The sequence below is a fragment of the Prionailurus bengalensis genome, chromosome D3 (genome assembly GCF_016509475.1).
Source record: "Prionailurus bengalensis isolate Pbe53 chromosome D3, Fcat_Pben_1.1_paternal_pri, whole genome shotgun sequence".
Lineage (NCBI taxonomy): Eukaryota > Metazoa > Chordata > Mammalia > Carnivora > Felidae > Prionailurus > Prionailurus bengalensis.
The window spans coordinates 16,972,592-16,994,179 of record NC_057356.1 but is presented as its reverse complement, the minus strand read 5'-3'; the positions used below and the strand labels follow the sequence as shown (position 1 = coordinate 16,994,179).

The 21,588-nt window shown below is 45.8% G+C and overlaps 1 protein-coding gene across 1 annotated transcript in view; it reads left to right on the top strand.

Annotated features, from left to right (window-relative positions):
* The first annotated feature begins 12,457 nt into the window (after positions 1-12,457).
* SPPL3 (signal peptide peptidase like 3) overlaps positions 12,458-21,588 on the top strand; it is a 137,275-nt gene continuing 128,144 nt past the window's right edge. Inside the window, exon 1 of the mRNA XM_043557789.1 lies at positions 12,458-13,039. Within this exon, the coding sequence (XP_043413724.1) occupies positions 13,017-13,039 (23 nt within the window). The 5' untranslated portion in view covers positions 12,458-13,016. The remainder of the gene's footprint in view (positions 13,040-21,588) is intronic.

Here is a 21,588-nt window from a genome sequence, read left to right as displayed (position 1 = left end):
GGGCCCAAAACGCTCTGCTAAGGGATCCCCCTCTCTGACGGAGCTCAACAGGAGACACTACAGGGGACTGGCCACAGAGAGGAGTGAGCATAAAGCCTCCCAGGTAGGCAGGCCCCGAAGGGAAGTCAGCAGTGGGGCAGCGCCTGAGCCCCACCGACAGTGGGCAGAGGGGCCTCGAGCCAGCGAGGAGCAGCTCTGGCCGCATCCGAGGCGTCTCCTCCCTTCCCGGACCTCGGAGGGAGCCACAGCCCCTACCAGAACCCAGAGCATGGCTGGAATCCTTGGTGAAGGGGACCCACGTCCGGGTCAGGACTTCCTGCTGGCCCAGCTGTGGTGGTGCTGGTGGGGGGCCGTTGGGACACCAAGACCGTAGGTGGAGGCGTGGTCCTGTCATACTCATGGCTCATCCACAGCTATTCAGCACGTGCTCTGTGCCCAGTTCCGTTCCACACCTACCGTGAACAGGGAGCAGGAGCTTCAAAGCAGCAGGGAGATACCAAGCAAGTGCATCAGATGGGTCAAGGTCGATCCTGTGGTGAAATGTGTTGTGAAGAAAATGATGTGATACACTGGAGCAGCTGAGGTGGGTGGGGCTGAGTGACCAGAGCAGACTTGGCCATTTGTGTCACCAGGGGATGAGCTAGGGGCAGAAGGGTCACAGCTTTTTCCTTTTCTTGGGTGTTACCCCAGCCCTTGCCCTGTTGGGGCCTCTGTCCCATCTGAGAAGTCAGGTCCACCGAATGCTTGCCCAGGAAGGCAGGCCAGCTCTGTAGCCCCCTCACCAAGACGACCCCAGGGGTCTCACCTAAGAATGAGGCCAAGTGGGTGGGTGTCCTCTGAACCACTGATGGGGTTTTCGATGTGCTCCTACCTGCCCAGGTACGCCCAGACTCCAGGGCAGGGGCGTCACCTTTGACTCATCTCAGGCGGAGCTGGGAAGCTGCCTGCTACTCCCCACCTCCCCACACTATCCTGACTCTAGGACTCTGGGAGAGGATCTGACCAGAGGCACAGAAACAGGGGCTTGTGATCACTGGGGCAGGAGCCATACCCCTCTGTGCCCTGTGGCCGTGATGAAATTTAAGGTTCATTTCTACCCTCTTCCTGTAGGAAGGGGGTGTGGTCCTTGAGGACAGGATGTCAGCATTCTTCTTTTTTTTTTTTTTTTTTAAGTTTATTTATTTTAAGAGAGACAGAGAGAGAATGCATAAGCAGGGGAGGGGCAGAGAGAGGGAGAGAGAGAATCCCAAGCAGATACTGCCCTGTCAGTTTGGAGCCCGATGCTGGACTCAAACCCCACGAACTGTGAGATCATGACCTGAGTCGAAATCAAGAGTCAGAGGTTTAAGCGACTGAGCCACCCGGGTGCCCCCACGATGTCAGCATTTCTTAGGGGACTGGCCTGGGTTTGTAGTGCTGCATGTGAAACATATGCTCTAAGGGGTGGCCAGCTGGCATCGGCCCCCACCAACATTCGCTGGTCTTTGCCCCTTCTTCTTCAGAGATGCCTCCTTCAGAACCCACTAGGTTTTTTCCCTTTGCACCTTTATCTCATTCACTCAACCCAGACCCTCCCTTCTACTTCCTGGGATGCCCCATTTCCCTGGATTCAAAGCCTGGCCCCACTATTCATTTATTACCTGTCTGCCCTTTGACTCCCTCCCCCCCACCCACTTCTCTTTGTTTCAGCTTCCTCTTATGTAAAATAGGAATCAAGAGTCTAGCCTCATAGTGTTGTCGTATTTTTCATTCGGCAAATACAGCATGAGTTAAGACATATAAAGCCCTTTGAACAGTACTTGGCATATAATAACCACTCAATAAATGGTATCTATTTTACTGTTATCACGAATAAGTATTTACCTAGTGCCTATTCTGCTGGGCATTGGGGATTCAGTGCTGAGGAAAACAGACACCTCACGGTACAGATGGAGTACGATAAAGAATGTGCAGCATCTGGCACATAGAGGGTCCCCAGTAAAACGGGGGATCCTTTTCCCTTCCTTCCCAGGAACCAGTCGTGGGAACCCTTCCGGTCCTCGGTGTTTCCTGAAACCTACAGACCTGACATATGACGGAAGCAGAGGGAATGCTCTGGCGGGCATGTGCCACATTGGAAAGGCTTCCCCGGCCAGGCGTCCTGTAGTGAAGTGTACCAGATGGGGCAAGCTTCAAGGGTGGCGGGTGAGTCCTCTCATACCCCCAGCTGTTCAGCCAGTGTCCAGGAACAGGGTGTGAGAAGCTTGCCTTCCTTGGATCTTCTTGGCCAGGCCTGGATTCCCCTTAGGACACTCTGACTCAGGCCTGACTCGGGAACAGAGGTAGTTAGTTTCAACAATGTAAATCTGGTTTTGCCATTGTAACGCCCCATTCTGGTATTCAAAGCTGTCACTCAGGGCTTCACAGAAGGTGTGGCCTGTAAGGTCCAATGCACAGGCAAGAAGGGGCACAGCCTGACGCTAAGGGCTACTTAGTCACTGCTAAGAAGTTCTTTCAAGTTCTGGGCTCGATTTATAAATTATTTTTAATATTTATTTATTTTTGAGAGACAGAGACAGAGAGAGGGAGAGAGAGAGCAGGGGAGGGGCAGAGAGAGAGAGAGAGAGAGAGAGAGGGAGACACAGAATCTGAAGCAGGCTCCAGGCTCTGAGCTGTCAGCATAGAGCCCAACGTGGGGCTCAAACTCAGGAACCGCAAGATCATGACCTGAGCGGAAGTCAGACGCTTAAGCGACTGAGCCACCCAGGTGCCCTTCTGGGCTCAATTTAAAATGCCTCCTGCTGCGGGTGCCTGGGTGGCTCAGTCAGTTAAGTGTCCGACTCCAGCTCAGGTCCTGATCTCACAGTTCCTGAGTGCGAGCCGCGTCAGGCTCTGAGCTGACAGCTCAGAGTCTGGAGCCTGCTTCGGATTCTGTGTCTTCCTCTCTCTGCCTCTCCCCTGCTCGTTCTCTGTCGCTCTCTGTCCCTCAAAAATAAATAAAACATTAAAAAAAATTTTTTTTAAACGCCTCCTGCTCAGGGTGGGAATGGATCGGTTGCAAGGTCAGAGATTGTGTTAACTTTTGGGAGAAGGGGATTTTGAAGTACCTTAGAAAACACGGGTGTAGTTTAACTCTAGAAGCTGGGTTTAGATAAGTGATAAAGCACAGTTTATGCAAGCAGAAAAGCTAAGGGAGGGGGTTTTCATAATAATAGTTACTATCAACTGAAGGCTTACCAGGAGTCAGGCACTCTGTGAAATGGTTCTGTAATCCTTACAAGAGCCCTGTGAAGGTGGTGCTCTTGTGATCCACATTTAAGATAAGAGAAAGCAGGAGGCTCAGAGAGGTGGGGCCACCTGCCCAAGGCCACACAGCTGACAAGTGACAGAGCTGGGATGTGACTCTAAGTGGAGTGACTCCAGGGCCCACAGCCTTAACCAGTGTCAACACCAGTGTTAGTATCTTGGTGAAGCATGATGGAAAAATAAGAATCCTGAGCTGCGAGAGACAGAAGAATCCTGGTGGCGGTTACTTTGCCTTTACCAGATAGGGTTGTAACCCTGCCTGGGCATTAGAATCATTAAGAAACAGTATAAAATGTAGATTTCAAGTCTCTCCCACTAGAGATACCTCTCCAGGAAATGGGGCCTAGTATCTCTATTTTTCATAGTTTCTCAAATGATTCTGAGACTGTGGGTTGAAAACTACTGCCCTAGCCTGAATAGGGGTTTTCAGGGATCTCACCTCTTCCCATCCTCGAATATTTTCCAGGGGGCTCTAGGGTGGAATCCAAACCACCTTAAAGACATATAGGAAGTACTGGGAATTACAGCAAGGATAGGGTTATGTCATCTGGTTTGTTTCAAATCCTGGTTGTGCCATGAACTAGCTGTGTGACCTTGGGCAAAATGCTTCTTTTCAAATTCTTGGTTTCCTTAGCTTAAAAATAGGACTGATTATACTGACCTTGAGGTGGTGCTCTGAAGAATAAAAAAGTTAAAGAGTGTAAGGGAAAAGGGGTGGTAATAGGAGATTAGATTGGGCAGAATAACCCTCCATGAGATAACAATGACAAAATCTGAACAAAATATAGACCGAAAACCTCCAATTATTTGATGGCACTGTAGAGCACCCAACAGGAGGCAGAAATGTGAGGGGAGTTGATACTTGAGAGACAGGAGCTACATTGGGTGAAATTTGTATTGTGGCCTCTTGCCTGAGGCACTCTCTAATCTGTGTGGGAGGTAGGGAATGTGTAGAGAGCTGTGGTCTTACTAGTTTGAGGTGTCAAGGGTACAGAATTCCATGCAAATTGCTGGAAAATTAAGGCGTGGTGGTGGTGGGGAATCCCAGAAAGACATGAGCTGTAGAAGAGATGGGTCCCCAAATCTGTATACAAACTCTGTCCAAATCCTCAGCTGTCCACTGACCTACACACATGCACAGGAGGCTCCAGAGATCCCAGTGAAATCAGCACCTGGAAGCTCAAAGAACTGAGTGGAAATTTCAGGGGTCGCCCTCTACAAGGGGGCACAGTTGGGAGTTTTGAGTCCAGCCAAGTTAGTTGCCTGCTAAAACCAAACTAAACACTCTTGAGAGGAACATAACATAATCCAGGGTGTCTACAATGGATCATTGACAATGTCCAGCATACAAAAACCAAGTAAGTTGTAGTAGACCTGTGAAGAAACAGAAAACTGACTTATACTCAAGACTCATTTTCTTTAAAAAAAAATTTTTTTTTTCAACGTTTTTTATTTATTTTTGGGACAGAGAGACAGAGCATGAACGGGGGAGGGGCAGAGAGAGAGGGAGACACAGAATCAGAAACAGGCTCCAGGCTCCGAGCCATCAGCCCAGAGCCCGACGCGGGGCTCGAACTCATGGACCGCGAGATCGTGACCTGGCTGAAGTCGGATGCTTAACCGACTGCACCACCCAGGCGCCCCATCAAGACTCATTTTCAAGGAGAAAAGCGATGATCCAAATGTTGGAATTAAATATCGAGGATTTGAAAGCAACTCATAAATATTTTCAAGGCCTTAAAGGAAAATATGGTCACAGTGATGGAGAACCTAAGCAGAGAAATTGAAACTACACAAAAGAACCAAATGAAAATCCAAGAACTAAAATGTGCAACAAATGAAATGAAAAATTAACTTGATAGGTTCAATAGCAGTATGAAGATGACCAAAGACTCTGTGAATCCTTCACAGGGCTATTGTAAGGATTATATGATCAATAGAACCCCATTCTGGGGGTGCCTGGATGGCTCAGTCGGTTAGGCATCTGACTCGACTTGGGCTCAGTTCATGATCCGAGGGCTGTGAGATTGAGCCCCTCATTGGGATCCATGCTGAGTATGGAGCCTGCTTGGGATTCTCTCTCTCCCTCTTCCTGTCTCTCCCCTGCTCATGCTCTCTCATGCATGTACTCTCTCTCTCTCTCTTAGAATAAATAAATAAACATTTAAAAAAGAAGCGTGAACAATCTTCAGAAAAGAAAGAAAGAAAGAAATTACCCATTCTGAATACCAGAGAGAAAAAGAAAATTGAAAAAAATTAAACAGAGCTTCATGGACCTGTGGGAAAACATTAAAAGATCTATATACCACGCGTAATTGAATTTTTAGAAAAAAGAGGGAGAATGGGGCATAAGAATATTTGAAGAAATATTTGCTGATGATTTCTCAAATGTAATTAAAGATAAATTTGCACATTCAAAAAGCTCAGTGGAGCCCACACAAGAAAAATACAAAGAAAGCCATACCCAGCATAGCATAGTCACACAACCCAAATCCAAAGAGAATGAGAAAAATCTTGAAAACAGCCACAGAAAAATGACACATTCTAAACAGGGGATCTATGATATAAATGACAGCTGACTTCTCATTGCAAATGAGAAGCTGGAACCTAACAGATCGACATCTTTAAAATGCTGGAAAACAAAACAAAACATAGCAAATCCCTTCTTGAACCAGATATCTATATCCAGTGAAGATATACTTCAAACATGAAGGCAAAATAGACACATTTGCAGATAAACAAAAACTGTGTTTGTCACCAGCAAACCTGTATAATAAGAGATGCCAAAGGAAGTTTATCTGGAAGAAGGGAGATGACATCAGATAAACACTCAGATCTGAAGGAAGGAATGAAAAACACTTGAATGGTAAATATGTGAGTAAATAATTTTTAAAAAATTCTATTTTTTCATTTCTTGATTTCTTTAAAAGACATAACTGTTTGAAAGCTAAAATTATGACATTATATTATAGGGTTTATAACAGATGTGATTTATGTAGTAACAACAGCATACAGGCTAAGAATCCATATTCTGGCACTGTATTCCTGTATATATTGTTGTGAAGTTCCTATATTTTATGTGAAGTACTACAATATTAATTTTAAGTAGATTGTGATAAGTTAAGGATTTGTGTTATAATCACTACAGCAACCACCACAAATACAATTCACAGAAGGTGTAGCTAAAAAGCCCAATAGAGGATTTAAAATGAATACAAAATATTATTCAATTAAACCAAAGGAAGGAAGGAGAGGAGAAACAGAGGAACAACAACAACAACAAAAAGATGGGACAGCAGAAAGCAAATAGCAAATGGTAGAACTAAACCTAAATACATCAATAATTACATTAAATGTAAATGGACAAAAAGCACAAATTGCCAGAGACAGCGGAGAAGCAAGATCCATGTATATGCTATCTACAAGACACATTATTTAAACACAAACTACACATAGGTTGAAAGCAAAAGAGTGGAAAAAGATACAAAATAAAACCACAAATCATAAGAAAGCTGGAGTGACTATATCAATACCAGATAAAGTAGACTTCAAAGCAGACTGTAACAGATATTTCACAATGATAGAAGGGGCACTTCATCAGGAAGATATAACACCTTTAAATGTATATTAACCTAATCACAGAGCTTCAAATGTATAAAACAAAAATGGATAGGATTATAGGGAGAAGTAGACAAACTCACAATTATAATGAAAAAAAAATTTTTTTTTTTTAATTTTTTTTTTCAACGTTTATTTATTTTTGGGACAGAGAGAGACAGAGCATGAACAGGGGAGGGGCAGAGAGAGAGAGGGAGACACAGAATCGGAAACAGGCTCCAGGCTCTGAGCCATCAGCCCAGAGCCCGACGCGGGGCTCGAACCCACGGACCGCGAGATCGTGACCTGGCTGAAGTCGGACGCTCAACCGACTGCGCCACCCAGGCGCCCCTATAATGAAAAATTTTAATACCTCTCAATAATTGATACAAAAAATCAATTACTAGACAAAAAAATTAGTAAGGATGTAGAATATCTGAACATTATCAACTATTCTGACTTAATTGACATTTATAGAACATTACACATCAAATAATACAAATTCTTTTTAAGTGCATATGGAATATTCATCAAAATAAGCCATATCCTGGGGCACCTGGGTGGCTCAGTCAGTTGAGTGTCGGACTTTGGCTCAGGTCATGATCTCACAGTCTGTGAGTTTGAGCCCTGCATCAGGCTCTGTGCTGATGGCTCAGAACCTGAGTCTGCTTCACATTCTGTGTCTCCCTCTCTCTCTGTGCTCCTCCCCTGCTCGTGCTCTGTCTCTGTCTCTGTCTCTCTTTCCCAAAAATAAAGATTAAAAAAGAAAAAAAATATCCTGGGCCATAAACAAGTTTTAGCAAATTTCAGAAGGTTAAAATCTTATAGAATATATTCTTTGACCACAGCAGGATTAATTAGAAATACATGGCAATAAGATATCAGGCAAAACCCCAAATATTGGGAAATTAAACAACACACCTCTAAAAAACCCATGACATTCTGCATTAGGTTGAAAACGTATGTCCACACAAAAACCTGCACATGAATATTCTTAGCTGCTTTGTTCACACTTGCCGAGATCTGGAAGCATCCAAGATGTCCTTCAGTAGGTGAATGGATAAACAGACACTGGTACATTCATACAGTGAAATATTATTCTGCGATAAAAAGAACTTTGAAGCCACAAAGAAGACATGGAGAACCTTAAAAGCATATTGCAAAGAGAAAAAAAAGCCAATCCAGAAAGTCTGTATGATTCTAACTATATGACATTCTGCAAAAGGTAAGCTTACAGAGACAGTAAAAAGATAGGTAGTTGGGAAGGAGGGATGATGAGTAAGTGAAGCACAGGAGATTTTCAGGGCAGGGAAACTATTCTGTACCATACTGTATTGGTGGAGACATATCCTTATACTTTTGTCAAAACCCACAGAAGTGTACAACACAAAAAGTGAAACCTAGGGGCTCCTGGCTAGGCTCAGATGGGGGAGCATGCTACTCTTGATCTCAGGGTCGTGAGTTTGAGCCACACGTTGGGTGTGGAGATTATTTTTTAAAAAAGACTTTAAAAAGTGAAACACAATGTAAACTGTGGACTTTGGTTAATCATAATGTATACCATTATTGGCCCACCAATTGTAACAAAGGTACCACACAAGATATAAGTAATAAGGGAAACTATGTGTTGGGGGCAGGGGAGTATGCGGGAACCCTTGGTACTTTCCCATCAACTTTTCTATAAACTTAAAAACGTTCTACAAAAAATTAAGGTTTTTTTTTTGAAAGACCCATGTCCAAAGATTGTAGGTGACCTGATACCTAAGCTTACCATATACCTTCCTTCCAATCTTTTGCCTTCCCATAATATTTCTAACCGAGATTTACCTGCCTTGAAGGATTCTCTTTCTCAGTCAGGGAGGGGGTTTTGGAGGACAGGAGGGGATGCTGAATACGAACAAGGTCATGGAGAGAATCATGGGAACATCAGGCGAAACCAGTTGTTCTGGTTCAAAACCTGGTTAGCCTCTTGCTCACTCAAGCATTCATTCCACAATATTCAAGCTTCTCTGAGCTAAGTTCTGCACTGGGAACTGAAGGTGTAACTGGCAGCAAGCCACAGTCCCTTCCCACAAGGCATTCACGATCCAGAGGGAGAGAATGACAAGTAAACAAGCAGTGACAGTTCAGTGTGCTAAGTGTTACCATACATGTAGATTCAGGGGCCTGGGGGAGGCCTGGGGAGGAGTATCTAACCGAGCTTACGTTTGGTCAAGTGAGACTTCCCTCCTGGGTGACATAGAAGCAAACCTCAAAATTATGAGCAGCAGTGAAGAAGCAATGGAAATGCCTCCCGGGCTTGGTCAGAGATCTAGAAACAAAAAAGAACAGAGCCCATCAGGAAGTGCCATCCACTCACTGTGGAATGTAAATAGAGAGCATGTGTGTGGGGGTGGGGAGTGGACGATAGAGGTGAAAATGGGTCGGAGAGGCAAGGGGGATGGTAGGACCCAAGCCTTTTACCCTCTCACTAGTGCCTACTCAGCCCAACCAGACCTGCAAAGCCTGCTCCCAGGAGTCTGTGCCTAAGGCAGATGACAGGTCCTGGGGAGACTCACCAAGTCTCTTTTGAACACAGTTGATAGAAGAAGTGATCCTATAATTACCGTGGTGATAATTAGAGGAACTCCCATTACTTCTTTCAACAAACATTGCATAAAATGTGGCTCTCTTATCTTCGGGGATGGGGGGGGGCGGTGCGGGGGGAGGAAGCCAGGCATCCCCCGTGGGGGAAGCCAACACCTGCATCTATCTCCTCCTGCCAAGCGCCAAGCACACCTGACTACCGGGCTGAGGCCCAGAGGTGCCATAGATACACCTGGGACCGCTCCAGGTTGGAGCTGAGTGCTACTGGCAGAGTGACTGAAAGTCACTCCCCAGAGATCCTGCCCGGGACCTGGAGGTGCTTTCTACATCTTGGCAACCTTAGCTCCAGATGCTCAAGCCACTAGCCTGGGCTCACACTCCATCCCCCTTGGACCACATACACAGGGTTTCTGTGGCCTAGACACTCTCTTAGTCTTGTCAAATGCTGTTTGTTTCTTTGTTTTTTATGAAATTTATTGTCAAATTGGTTTCCAAACAACACCCAGTGCTCATCCCAACAGGTGCCCTTCTCAATGCCCATCACCCACCCTCCCCTCCCTCCCACCCCCCATCAACCCTCAGTTTATTCTCAGTTTGTAAGAGTCTCTTATGGTTTGGCTCCCTCCCTCTGTAACTTCTTTTTCCTTCCCCTCCCCCATGGCCTTCTGTTAAGTTTCTCAGGATCCACGTAAGAGTGAAAACATATGGTATCTTATGGCTTCTTATACAGTCTGCCTTCACTTGTTCACCCAAGAGACACTATGAGGACCCTTGGTTTAGATGGAGAGACAAAAACCTTTCTTTTCATTTCTGACCCCATACCTTTACCCAAACCTCTTCTCCTTCCTTTCTTCCACCAGATTTTTCTCAGTGCAATGAATGGTCCCATTGCTTCTGGGAAAGCCTTGACTTTCTTTCCTCAGCACCTCCTGTCCCATCCAGCAGATACCAACTTTTCACTTGGCTTTGCCTTTAATGACTCACTGGGAACTAAAAACCAAGTGAATTTCCCAGAGGCTCTCCATCTTTTTGTTTCATTAGCAACACGTCTGGTCTGTTTTGTTCTTAGCTTTCCAGGCAAGAAGCTTCTGCACCTCTCAAAGCCACTTGTACCAATGGCTTGTACCATGTCTTTCCCATGGGGTCTGAAACCTCAACTCATGCTCCTCTGAGACTCAGAATGACTGTATGTCACATTCAAGGGAATGTTTGGCATTCTGTAAAAGCACCTGGCAAAGCTGTAAGAGCTAAGTGAACATCAAAATGTAGGCTCTCTGCCTTCCTATCTCCCCATGATATCCCTACATCCAGTGCTATTTACAGCTGGGAAGATATTTGCAGGCTGGTATCTTTCTGTCAATGGTCAGAGGAAGGGCAGTTGGTGGTCTGGCATTTTCTTGGGGCCCTATCTCAAACCCTCTTTGGGACTTTGATCTTATCAGCTGGCCCTTTCCCAGGGCTCTGTGGTGGAGCTTCAGGAAACATGTCGAACCTGACTGGTCTTGGCATCTGGCAGTGGGGCAAGGAGGAAGAAGGAGAGAATGCCTCTGAAGGAAAAGTGTACTTGGCTTTCTCATTAATGGGTTCCCTTTGGGGAACAGGCAAGGAGCAGATGTATGGGCAGTGGCCAACTGATCCATTTGGAGATAGATTCGGGGTGTGGTGTTCCCTGTAAGCCCGGGCAGGCCCTGGGAAACTGGAGCAGAGCTAGATCCCGGCCTGAAATTGGCCAAGCTGCAGAGGAGCTTGAATATGCTGGTTTCGGGTGTGCAAGGTCTGCTCCCTCTGGAGATTGGGGTCCAGGGGGCACTCGTGTGTCTGTTGCCCAAGCATGCTTCTCAAACCTGGAGCTGCACTGATCATTTTCATTCATGAACATAGTAACTGGCTTATCTTGGCACTTCAGAGTCTGGCCTCAATGCACCTTATCAGTACCTTCTCTCAACACTCCCCAGCACAAACTATCCACTCCCACTCCCGGATCCAAGCTCACTCCAAGCCTTCACGTCTTTGGGCCTTGCCTCATGCCATTCTCTCTTCATAGAATGCCTTTTCTCCCCATAAGCCACTCCTGGAGAGGCATCCCCTGATGCCTAGAAGCTCAACCCATCTCTCCTCTCTCCTCCTACGCCCCAGATTCACTCTGTTGGTCTCTGGTCTAGCGCTGTTATTTTACTTTGTGCCTGCCTCCCGTCATCCCGATGGGCAGTTCCCTGAGCTTTTTGCTTTTGCAGGACCAGCTCCTTCTCATCCTTCAGGTGTCCACTCAAATGTCATCTGCTCAGCTAAGCCTTCCTCGACCACCCATTGGTACAAGTACACACTCTGTCCCATTCCCTTGAGTTATCGTCTTCATGAAACAGCACCTGACATCATCTTCACCTATTTGTCGGCTTGGACTATGTCTCTTCCTCTAGAATGTAAGCTCTTAGAGGGCAGAGATCCAGCAGAATCGGTGGATTTATCGTTTGGTTCCCAATAAATATCGGATGACGGATGAAGTGAAGGCAAGTGTGGGGTATTCGAGTTGGCACCCCGAGGACCTGGCACAGAGCCTGGCGCAATAGAGGCTGGCAGCACGGAACATTTGCCAAACGAATGAATGAACCAACGAACGAAGGGATGCGGCGCTCGGCCTGCGGACTGACAGGTTGACTGACAGTTGGGGGACCCGCGGCCAGCACACTGTTGATTGACGGCTGACAGCTGACTGGCAGCCAACGGACGCTTCGGGGCTCCTGATTGGCTGGCTGCTGCAGCCCCCTTAAAGGGAAAGGGGAGGGGGCCCGAGGCGACGGCTCCGCGTGGGGAGGAGGCGGCACCAGGCGGCGGGAGGCGGCCCATCCGCCAGAAGCCTTGCGAGCAACAGTCGCCTCGAACCAGCGAACCGACGTCCCCGCGCAAGGGCCTGGCGCGAGGGGCGGGGCGCGCGCGTCACGTGAGCGTGTTTTGGGCACGTGACCCGCGCGGGTCCAAGGCTGGCCCCCGCCCCCTCTTCTCCTCCCCTCGGCGGGTGTGAGCCGAGCGGCCTCGCCTCAACGCCTAGCGCCCCCCTCAGCCGCCGCCGCCGCCGCCGCCGCCGCCGTCTCCGCCTCCGCCCGCCGGCCATGTCCCCCGGCCGCCGCCGCCGCCGCTCGAGCGCGGCGCTCCCGCGGCCCAGCGCGCAGTGAGCGCGGGGCCCTCTCGCCGCTCGCCCGCCCCGGGGCCCCCTTGTTCTCCGCGCCGCCGCCGCCGCCGCCGCCGCCGCCGCCATGTTGGGTTTAGAGCCGCAGCGGAGCCGCCGCCGCCGCCGCCGGTGAGGGAGGCCGAGAGCGGAGCCCGCCCCGCCCCGGGGCCCAGGGAGCGGGGCCGCCTTGGAGCCCGGCCTCTCCCCGCCAGCCGCCTTCCCGGCCCGCCCGCCGTGCGAGCCAGCGAGCGAGCGAGCGAGCGCCGGGCCGCGGCCGCGCCTTCCGCTCCCGGCCCGAGCGAGTCCGCCGCCCGCCCGTTCGTGCCGCCGCCGCCGCCGGGCCCGGCCAGAGCCTGCAGCGGAGCCCACGAGAGTCAGCGCCATGGCGGAGCAGACCTACTCGTGGTGAGTGCGGGGCTCGGGAGGCCGGGGCGCGGCGCAAGTGGGGGTCGGGGCGCCGGCGCGGCCGGCTGGGGGCAAGAGGAGGAGGAGGAGGAGGAGGAACAGGTGCGCGTTGCGGGGGGGAGGGCACGGGTTGGGGGTGCACGCCCCCCTCGTCCGCACCAGAGGGGGCGGCCGGCGCTGGAGGGAGGCGGTCAGCGGCCGGGGACCCGGCGCCCGAGAAGGGGGATGGAGGCGGCGGCGGCGGCAGCGGCCGCGGCGGATGTCATCTGGTCATGGGCGGAGCAGGTGATGGAGAAGGGGAGCATGACCCCAAAGGTGGGAGGCCCGCGGATGGGAAGTTGAATCCCCTGGGCACCCCGGAACTGACTTGAGCGGGTGGCTCCCGGGCAGGAGGAATTGAAAGGGTGGGCAGAGGCGGGCCGGGGCAAGGGTTGAGCCACTGGGTTGCGAGGAAGCTGGTGGGAAAAACAGGTGATAAAAGAGGACGAAGTTGGAAGTTGTGAGACAGGAGGAGCCGTCTAACTGGGGCCGCTGCTCAGCACCTGGAGGGCGAGTGAAGGGAGAGTTGGTAAGGTGGGCAGAGGCCCGGGCATGACGGAAGGGTTAACGGCGGAAGGAGCGTCTTGGGAGCCATGGAGGGAAGTCCCTTGGGAAGAGTTTGGAAGGGGAGCCTGTTTGGATAAGCACATTCTGGAAGGGAGGTCGTTGGTGGCAGTGGGGCATGAGTAGAATCTTGGTGAGGGTCGGTACTCTGTTCTTCAGAATTTAAAGTGGCCTGGTGCCCTGGGTCAAGTGTGGAGATGGGAGATCTGCAAGATCTGCCCATTTTTATGGGACTTTTAAAGTTATTAAATAGCTTATTAAGGACTGAGAAGCGTTACTATGTAGTTTATAGAGTGAGAACATACCTGTCTTGAGAAGGGAGTGCGGTGTTTGGGGAGAAGGGGATGAGAGGCCTCCCTGTAGCATGTGGAGGTGGAATATTTGCAGGAGGGGTTGAGGGAATGATGATAGTTTCCTTGAAGGGTGGAAATTGGATAGTGCGGAGGAGGTAGTAACGGGAGGGTGAGGAGGCAAGAAATGGGATGATGGTGTGGGGATGGGGAATCCGGTTGCAATCTAGAGAGATTGAAGATGGTTTGCCTTTGGTTTGAAGCAAATTTGACTTGGGACAGAATTGTGTGCTTTCCCTTGTTAGAAAAGAGCACAATAGAGTAGGAAGGGCAGGGCATTTGGAGTTGGAAGACTTGGTTTGGAGGTCCGGTTCACCACTAAGTTGCTTTATAACTGGGCAGGATAATAAGTTCTCCATTTCTTTTCCCTTACTACTCGATAGGAGAATTGCCTTTTTCTTGGGTTGTAAAGATTAAATGAATAACTTTACAAAGCACATGGCAAGCTGTAAAGTGTTACATTTTACTACGTTATAGTTAGGGAAACAGAGAATGGGTAATAAGTGAAAACAAAGAATGGTTTTAGGTGGAGGGCTTTCATTGAGTGGATGCTTTGTGGTGGTTGGTGTTAGGATAAGTCAGGAACTCATTCTGTCTTCACAGAGGGAAAGAGGGTTGATGGTTGAAGATGATCATTCAAAAGGGAACCTCAATGATGTGTATACAAGCTCAAAAAGAAGATAACGGAAAGACTGAAATAAAGTAACACTAAAAGAAGAATTAAAACGTTGGTAAACAGTTGTGACCGCATATGTATTTTTAAAAGCTGTTTAATTGGATAGTTTTGAGCAACAGCGAGCTGCCTCTCCCTAGCAGGTAATAAGGAACACAAGATTGCGGCTGGAGCTTTCTTATGGACAGAGTAAGTTCGCCTTGTGGTAGCTAACTCATCTCAAGCTCTTAACACCCGGGTCCAGCTGAGAGTCCTGATGGCTACCCTGCTTTGTGCTGTATACAGGCCGCGGATGGTTGGAGGAAATACACTGGCCAAGAAGTGGGGGAAATGAGAGTGTTTCGCTAGGTAGGTTGGCCACACTATCTCTGTGTGATGCTGGACAGCTCTGCTCATTCAGTAGGGCCTATTTTGTGAAGTTTGATAGTTTACAATATTCATTCTACTGAAATACTTCAATCTCAGCTCCCTTTGGCTTTACAGGCAGAGAAGCTCCTTGAAATCAGAATGCTTAGCCTGTCATCTTTAGTATGTTTTGAGATGGAGAAACTGTTTACATCGTCTTGAGAGAGGGAGTTGTCTGAGGCGAGAGGACTGGAAAACCAGGCAGCTTTCTAGGTTCTGATAGTTACCAGAGGTAATGATCCATGTGGCAGTAAGGTACTTGTTTAATTCTCCCAAGGCCCTGAGGTCGGTGATCACTCCCTGTTTTAAAGAGGAGGAAATGTAGGCTCAGGAGGACAAGTGATTTGTCTAAGATACTTCATCTGTGATGCTTTATTTTGTTGGACATGAATTCTCCCATCATTTTATTCATTCTCCTTGAAATGTAAGTATGGAAAAGGTATTCCAAAAGTACATGTAAACTGAGTTTTGGAATATCTCTCATTTGCAGTATCTTTGTCACCATTCCTTAGGTTCAGGCAAATAAGAGTTGATTTTTTTTTTTTTAATAGACTTATGCTTTATTTGTATGTGGCCTTGAGGAAAATCAACCTCGTGGAGACCACTGTGGCAATATAGATTTGTCTGAGGATGGAGTCAGTGAAGAATGTAGAAGTCAGAAGAATGAAAATAGGTTTCTTTAGGATTTTCATGTAATAAGATAATGTAAATCTTAAAGCAAGATTGGCCATGAGGTGGTAATTGTTGAAGCTTAGTGATGAGTACATGGGGGCTTATTATTTTATTCTGTATACCTGGACATATTTACATTTTTCATAATAAAAAGTTAATTTAAAAACTCTACACATGCTGTTCATGCTGTTTTCTGATTTCTTGTGCTTGCTTTCTGTGTTGAGAAGCTTTCTGTGAGTAGGTGTATTAAGAATATGTAGGTTATGAGCTGATGAATGAGGGGGCACGAGCCACCCAGGTAGTGGGCAGGTAGCTAGCTCCCTGAGCATGCGAGCTTCCACTTTGGGCACATGAAATCCATGGGGTTGCTCTGGTTGAAGGTGCAGTTTCAGTCACCCATACAACAGAAGTACAGAGTTCCCCTTGTCTGTGGGGTTTACATGCCAGGACTCCAGTGGATGCCTGAAACCAAGGATAGTACTGAACCCTAATATATCCTATGTTTTCTCTATCCATACATACTTACGATAAAGTTTAAATGCTAAATTGGGCCTAGTGAGAGATTAACAACAAGAAATAAAATAATTATGATGGCATACTATAATAAAAGTCACGTATGGTCTCTCAGAATATCTTACTGTACTGTACTCACCCTTGTTGAGATGATAGGAGATGATAAGATGCTTATGTGATGAGATGAAGTTAGGTGCATGAACATAGGCATTGTGATGTAGCATTAGGCTATTATTGACCTTCTGACAGTACGTGAGGAGGAGGATTATCTGCTTCTGGACTGTGGTTGACCCTGGTAACTGAAATCGTGGGGCCCCATGAGCCAGGGAGAGGGTAGACCTGTGTCCCAGGTCATGAGCAGGAGATACATAGCCGGGTAGCGAGCACCTGTGATTGGTGTGGAGGTCAGTAGTTTGGGGGGCTTAATGCTAGTGGTTATTTTTAAAAGGTGCCCAGGGAAAAGCAAAGCAGGGACTTGTGGTGAGTATCCCAAACTTGAGTCCTTATCTGAATGTACAGACTCTGGGTGTGATTATGGATATCATACTAAAAAATGGCTAGGTAGCAACTCAGAAAAATAAAGTTCTTGTTCTCAATAGTTGTTTTCCTCATCACACTTTCTTCCTAGCAAATTCTATCAAAATCCTGTCACCCAAGGGTTCACTGCAAATTCCACTGAGCTGTGAAGCATTTTCTGAACACCCCAACTGAAAGTGATCTCTTTATTGTTGATACTTGTAGTCTGCATCATTCCTCCCTTTACGTGTGTGAATACCTAAGCCTCTTCATTAGATTGTAGACTCCTTGAGGGTAAGGACACTATTAACACTAACCTTTGTCTTGCCCATAGCTCCTGCTTAGGAGCTGATTGAGTGAACATGATTTTCAGGGTGTTTCATCCTTTGTTGAAAGGATTTTTTTTTTAAATTTTTTAATGTTTATTTATTTTTGAAAGAGAGAGAGAGAGAGAGTGTGACGAGTGCAAGCAGGGGAGGGACAGAGAGAGAAGGAGACACAGAATCCAAAGCAGGCTTCAGGCTCTGAGTTGTCAGCACAGAGCCCGACGTGGGGCTCGAACTCACGAGCCGTGAGATCATGACCTGAGCCGAAGTCGGACGCTCAACTGACTGAGCCACCCAGGCACCCTTGTTGAAAGAATATTTTAAGTGTAAAGGGAAGCTACAGTTAGATGAGTGTTTATTATAATCCATATACTTATAGAAGAGGGCTTTTGGTAACTTAGTTTCCTGGTATCACTTGCTATAAGAATGAGTAATGCTATCCTTAATAAAGTTTTAAATAAAAGCTATTGACATATGAAATTAAAGTTATTGGTAGTAACACCACAGTCTTTATCATGATTAAACCACAAGATTCTGCTTGTATCCTTTTTACTTGTAAAGTGAGGAAGTAAAGGAATGCATGTGAAAACACAAATAGAAGGTGCAAACTAGACTTTTATTAATTTGAGAAAAATACCTTGCTTGATAAATATTTTTGAGCAATTGTTTTAGCTTAAGTTCTGTGGGAAAGGGGAACTTGTCTCTCTTATTTTTATTTTTAAATTTTTTTTTTAGGCGTGTCTCTTGATGGAGTCAATGCAGTACTTATAAAATTTATAAGCGCACTTGAATCTTGGTGGTAAAAGTTACTTATGTTAGAGTTAATGTTGGTGTAGGGGGAAAAGGAAATAAGTACATGTGAACCTCATTGGGATGAATTTTGTGACCAAAATAGTATCATAATAATTTATTGTGTTTTCTCCATGCTAGGGCTTTACACACATTGCTAAGTAAGGAAACTGAGGCTCAAAGAATTTAAGTAACTTGCCAGATAACATGTAAATGGTAAAAGGGCTCAAAGTCCAGACTGACCCGAAGATTCTGTCACTGAATCTACTTTCATTTCCACAGTCGCCACTCAAGCCAACCCATCTTTTGAGTGAGTTCCTTGTTAGCCTCCTAACAAGGGTTCCCCCCATTCTCCACACGATGGCCCTTCTGAGTGGCCTTCTAACTCCTTGACTCAGATCCTGTCAATCCTCTGCTTTTAAAACCCTTTGGTGGCCACACTTAGAATGAAATTTAAGTTCCTTAGTAGACTCTTCATAGTCTCATCTTGTGTGTGTCTCTGAGGGATGACAGACCATAAACAAACTAAAAGTTACACAAGGGTAAGAATCTATTTTGATACTCTCTCCCGGGCCTGGCACGTAATGGGTAGCTCGTAAATATTTACTGAACAAATGAATGAGAATGCTTCCCTCTGGCCTACGTTTAAGATCTGCTCTAAGGATTGCATTATGTTGAGGTGATATAGTGTTATGATAATGGACTTTATCCTGTGAGGTATTTACAAATAGTGCTAAACCTGAGAGTGAGAAATAACACAGATCTCTGGAACTCACGGAAGTCACTTCTACTTTGCAGTTACTGTTGTGTGTCATTTTATCTCTAGTGATCATATCTGATTGTTGTATCTTGTGGTCATTGCATCTAATACAAGTTTTTCAGAGAGAAAATACTCAGTTGAAAATATGTCTCTAGTATTATAAACTTTAGATTTGCTCATTTAAAAAAATTTTTTTAATGTTTATTTATTTTTGAGAGAGACAGAGACAGAATGTGAGTGGGTTAGGGGCAGAGAGAGAGAGAGAGAGACACAGAATCCGAAGCAGGCTCCAGGCTCGGAGCCGTCAGCACAGAGCCCAGCGCGGGGCTCGAACTCACGAGCGGTGAGATCATGACCCGAGCCGAAGTTGGCCACTCAACCAGCTGAGCCACCCAGGCGCCCCAAGATTTGCTCATTTTAAAAACATGTTTTGCTTAGAGTTAAGGTGCTGTAATAATGGTTTGGTGATGCATGATTCAAGCTGAAAATTAACCAAAACTAAAACCAAGAATTTGTACCAAAATCGTTTTCCTCAGTGTTTCTTATGAAGCCTGGGGAGGGGGAAGGGGGAAGCTGGAGAGTTTGTAGCCATATCAGCCTATAATTTAGCAAGTAGTATTACGAATTAAAATGCCTAATGTCCGTGGATTTCTCAAAACAGATTTCTACGTGACCACTTATTTTAGAGATGACAAATGCCACTGAATTGAGGTGTCATGTAGTTCTGTATAGTTGTATTTTACTTCAACATAATAACTTCATTTTTATCATTCTCACGTTTCATCAAACTATCTCAGGGAAAATCCAGGGGTGTTCTAAGAGGAGAGAGTGTGTCTAACCAAGTGCTGTTTTAGTTGGCTACGTTTGGCATCTGAACTTCATATGGTTGCTGTCCCTGGCAATAGAGCCATAAGAATGACTCGATTTATTAAATTCTATAATATATTTTCTGGCGTTTAATGGTTGTTTCTTGAGAGTTAAAGGGAAGTATTGGTTTTATTCGTTGTATGTTTAAATCAAGAAATTTTTGGAACTTTGCAACAAGTTTCTGTAACATATTTTCCAATCCTCACTTAAAAAGTGAGAGGTAGAGTTCTCCTCTTCTGTAATTTTAACCTCTTAGGTGTGTAGAGGGGCTTCAGGTGACCAAATTCAATTTTACAGGGAAAATCTACAGTTAGTCCCGATGATCCTCACAATGAATTCTTACCTCTCAGATTTTATTAGTAGGTCTCACTAGGTCCACAGCTTAACATAAAACAGACCTACTCATTAGCTGTGATTAGACTAGATTGAGGACCTGTGAAAAGATTTGAAAGTATTTTTAAGATATTAGACTGATGAATATGCAGTCGCCTAATAGAGACCTAGTAGAAAATCCCATTTCTTGGTTTGTAGGTTGCACCCTAGCTTGGTAAGAAAACTCAATAATCTCTATTTTGGACTTCTGGTATTGATAGTGAAGAACTATTAAGGGATAAAAAACAAAAGTGCACTAAAGTAGAGGTGTGCCCCCGTTGTTTTTTATGTAAATTGTATTGAACGTAAGTGATGGCTCAGAAAGTATTTGATTCTGCCAACACCATTCACTAAATTTTTGTTTGAAATTCTAAAATACGAGGATCTACTTCTGTTCTGGTTTTTTTTGAATTGGGAAACATTTCTTGGGGGGTGATTTCCATCTCTGATGAACTGTGAGCTAGTCTTGTCTTGGTCCCAGTGTTATATTCTGTACAGTGGTTATGCCTGTCCTCCATAGAATTGTTGCAAGGATTCAATGAGATAATGTAAGTGCAAATGCTTTGTAATTGCTAAGTGAAATATAAAAAGCAAGGTATTTGTTCTCTACATTGTAAGATCCAGACAGGTTCCAGATACAGGTTCCTCACTACAGAAATGATTTTTCTCATTTCACGAAATAACTAGCATTTAACTTTGAGATGTTCAAATAATGTTTTATAAAAAGAATGAGAATAGTTTGCAAATTGTCATTGATTTGTATTGTTGCCTTTGAAATGTGCTGTAAGGTCATCTTCTAGTCCTGTTTTGAAGTCCAACAAACAAGAAAAACCATGAATAAAAGCTAAGTTTTTTTCATAAAATAGTTTTATTTTGATCACTTGAAGGCAGTTTCCTTCATAATGTATTCATGTGAGGGGAAGAGAGCAGTGGTATGGATAAACTTAGTCTTTTCCTGGTTTTCTCTGGAATGGCCAGGACACTTGGACCCTAAAATATGTGTGGAGGGGCTGTTAGCAGTTTCTTATCTGTTTCCCTACTCCGTACCAGGTCTGCCAGGCACACCCATTTCCCCTCATCTGAAGGCCTCAGATTTTGGCTTCACTCTTGACCTAAATAGGACATGTGCAGCAAAGTTTTAATTGTTTCTTCAACTTAGTTATACAGACATTTTGACTTAAGTACAGTACTTGACTTTGTTGTTTCCTTGTCTTAAGTTTTGCTTGAGTTGTCTAGCTTTACTCTCCAAATCTGTAAATCTTCAGGCTTTGCCTGACAGCCTTAACTTTTAAACATTGGACTGTATGCTTTACTGACTTTATAAACCCCCAGAAATTTACATTCATTTCTCAAAAATGCTTGGAAAAATACTACTATTAGAAGTAAAAGTTAGTTTTAGAGAGTGAATTCTTTTATCTATGCAGTGATTAGTGCAAGCACCAATACCTTAAAAATATTTTCAAACATTGGGGCGCCTGGGTGGCTCAGGCGGTTAAGCGTCCGACTTCGGCTCGGTTCATGATCTCGTGGTTTGTGGTTTTGTGCCCCGCGTCGGGCTCCGGGCTGTCCCGGAGCCCCGAGCCTGGATCCTGCTTCCGATTCTGTGTCAACTTCTCTCTCTGCCCCTCCCCCACTTGTGCTCTGTCTCTCTCTATCAACAATAAATAAACGTAAAAAAAAATATTTTCAAACATAGCTTTCAG